At 52.0% G+C, this 3,151-nt stretch overlaps 1 protein-coding gene across 1 annotated transcript in view; it reads left to right on the top strand.

The window, feature by feature from the left end:
- Nucleotides 1-279: 279 nt before the first annotated feature.
- The window catches only part of MPP1 (membrane protein, palmitoylated 1), a gene marked incomplete at its 5' end in the record, with an annotated part of 21,829 nt that continues 18,957 nt past the window's right edge, over nt 280-3,151 (top strand). Inside the window, 4 exons of the mRNA XM_015420495.1 lie at nt 280-426; nt 808-886; nt 2,339-2,424; nt 2,919-2,987. Coding sequence (XP_015275981.1) covers nt 280-426; nt 808-886; nt 2,339-2,424; nt 2,919-2,987 — 381 coding nt within the window. The remainder of the gene's footprint in view (nt 427-807; nt 887-2,338; nt 2,425-2,918; nt 2,988-3,151) is intronic.

Genomic DNA, 3,151 nt, shown 5'->3' with positions numbered 1-3,151 from the left:
GATTTAGACTAATGGTGCAGAATTTTGGAAAAATGCATGCTACCTGATTTGACTTGGTCACTGGAGGACTTCTTGTTTTCAGGAGCACCCGTAGCTTGAAAATCGCTGAATTCCAGATGTGGCAGCTGCTGTCAAAACGGTGATGGGTTCACAGCTGGGAATGGGGAAAGGAGGCTGAGTTAAAGGCCTTTCTGTGTCGGGAAGAGAAATGGAGACCAGGACTGAGCGAGACCTATTGGGTGCTGCTCCTAAACTTGGGTTTTGCTTTTGCCTTTACAGGCAAACCCGTCCCCATTGAATGCTGCTGTCACTGAAGATATTTACACCAATGGCTCAGCCGTGCTGGGTAGCCCAGCCCATGCAAATGGCCGGGAAGTGCGGAAAATGAGATTCATCCAGTTTGAGAAGGTTACGGAAGAGCCCATGGTGAGCTGGGGCAGGGAGGGAACAACTTCGTGCTTGTGGCTTCAGGTGGTGAGAGCTGTTTCACCGCAGTACCTTGGCTCAAGCCAGGAATGATCCTGATCTTTGCAGAGGAGCTGTGCTTACTCTCGTGGCCATGGAAGGAGCTTCACACGGCAAAGCAAGGACCTAGAGGAAGGGAGTGTTACTTGTCAGCCGCTCTGCCTGGCACAAAGGAATCAGGGCAGAGTTGGGCCCTGATTCTTCTGTCCCAGAACAGTATTGTGGGGCTGTTGAGATCAACCGCATGCAGGCAGGCCTGGGAAGAGCTCTCCAAAGAAGCCCACCTGTCACGCTGCAGTGCTTACCTAGGCTGTCTCAGACTTTCCTGCCTGTCTGTTCCAGGGCATCACGCTGAAGCTGAATGAGAAGCAGAGCTGCATGGTGGCCAGAATCCTCCACGGGGGCATGATTCACAGGCAAGGTAAAGAGGCCTGGGAAATATCTTCCCGATTCCTGGGAGCCAGCATCCGTTTCTTTAGATGCCAGCCCTGCCACAGAGCAGAATCTCTCTCCCTGAAGTTCCAGCTTGCTAGCATCACATTTTAGGCACAGAATTCTTTCTTTCATGACCGACGCTGTGGAGACTTTAGTTCCCACAGCACCCTCTCTTAAGGAGACTTCAGTCCCCTTCCCTGTTAGATGCAACAGGAGGTGCACACGGCTCGTGTGTCATATCTCGTCTTCAGAAGTGAGGGTATTTCGGTGCTAGGAGCAGGGCAGGACAGCTAAGAAATGCTGTGTAATGCTGCTGCAGTTCAACCTAGAACAGGATTCCCGGTGTCAGAAATCAAGGAGTGGGCTTCTTAAGCCTCGCTGCATTCATTATAGTTTACGCCATCCTTCCTACCCAGGAGAATTAGATTGTCCTGCCTCAGGCAGAGAGCAGCGGTTGGCTTTGTAGCAACAAGCTGCTGCCGGCTGGTGAAGACTCTTGGCTTTTGGCAAAAGCAGAATGAGCCAGGAGGCTAAGGTGAGAGCCTACAGGTGGTGTGGCTACAAAAGTGATTTTAATGAAATGGAGTCTCAGGAGCACGCATGCTGTTCTTGAGAGGGATGTAGTTCATAGTTTGCTTCTTCAGTAGAGAGTCATCTGTACTGGGCTTTGAAGCCACATAGTTCAGAGGCCGCGGTCACACGAGAGGTTTCGGGCCGGGAGAGGGACGGATCGGGGGCGCAGCAAACGGGCGCGATCCCACCGCAACATCTGGGAAGTGTTGCGCACCCGTCCCCGATCCGGCCCTTCCGCCCAAAACACACAGCAAAAATAAACCACCTACCAAGGTGGTTCTTCTTGCAAGGCCACATCAAGACCAGCCGTGGGATCGCTGGCGCGTCCTTTCGCTGGCGCATCCCCAGCTCCTGGCCGAACTGCGCATGCTCAGACATGCGCAGTTCGGCAGCCTCCTGTCGCTGTCTCCCCGGCCTCCCCAGCATCTGATCGTGCCGAGGAGCAATTGCACCGTGGCTCACGGGATCTGTATGATCCCGCTGCCGCGTGCCTATTTTGGTGTGGCTTTTAAAAGCCGCACTTTTGCCCGACTTTTTTCCCCCATGTGGCAGGGACCAGAGTGTTCGAACAACTAGCTCTCTTTTGCTACTAGTGACATGTTTTTCTGACCAGGCTTTGAAGGGTGGTGGGAAAGTTCACAAGCGGGAATCCTTTCTGGTTCCTTCCACAGAGAAGGCTGGTCTTGAGTGGTGGGGGAGAGGGGGCTTCAGGGTAATGCCTGAGAGCCCCTGTTGTTTGAAAAACAACATTCATGAGTGGCTGGCACAGACAGAGTTTGGGTTACCGACGTTGTTGTCTGTTGTGTAGGCAGACCCTTCCTCTTTGGATTTGCATTTCACGAGCTCATCTTTCCTACCCTGGCAGGCTCCCTTCATGTGGGGGATGAAATCCTAGAAATCAATGGGAAAAGCGTCACTAACCACTCTGTAGATCAACTGCAGAAGATGCTGGTAGGTACCTGGGGCAACTGGATGAGGGATCAAAACTTCCTTCTTGTCACAGCATCGAGTTGAGGATTTATCCTTCGCTAGTACCTGCAGCTAAACCTGTGGCAGGCTGTGGCTCTGGAATAGTATATCTGCTTTGCATGCATAAGGTCCCAGGTTCAATCCTCAGCATCTCCAGCTAAAAAACCTGAGGTAGCAGGTGCTGGGGAAAGAGCTTCCTCTGCCTGGGAGAACTGCTGCCAATTGGGATAGACAAGACTGAGTGAGATGGACCAGTGGTGGGTAGAAGGCAGTGTCATATATTGACATGTTGTTTAAAGTGGGGATGGGAGAGAGGGGAAGAATATGGGCAACTGTGGGGAAACCCTGTGGTTCCAGAAGTGAGCCCAGGGTCCCAGCTGCTGAGACAAGTTTGGGGTCCTTGGGCTATTTCTGTGGTTGGTCAAGGGGCCAGCTGCTCCAGAGGCTGATTTTTCTCCCTTTCATTTATTTGCTAGAAAGAAACCAAGGGAACGGTCTCACTAAAGGTCATTCCCAACCAGCAGAGCCGTGTTCCTGCCCTCCAGGTAGGTGGAGCTTCCACCTTTTAGCGCCCTTGTGCTGGGGTTAAATAGGGTTGTGCAAATCGAAATCAAAATTCTGCACCAAGAAAAAAAATGCATTTCACAAGCGTTATACCTTCGCCAATAACCAGGGCTATTTTTGGGCAGGAACGCACAGGAACGGAGTT

This window comes from Gekko japonicus, unplaced genomic scaffold (genome assembly GCF_001447785.1).
Source record: "Gekko japonicus isolate JY-2015 unplaced genomic scaffold, Gekko_japonicus_V1.1 scaffold507, whole genome shotgun sequence".
Classification (NCBI taxonomy): Eukaryota; Metazoa; Chordata; class Lepidosauria; order Squamata; family Gekkonidae; genus Gekko; species Gekko japonicus.
The sequence above is the reverse complement of the archived record's forward strand: the minus strand, read 5'-3'. Positions and strand labels throughout refer to the sequence as shown.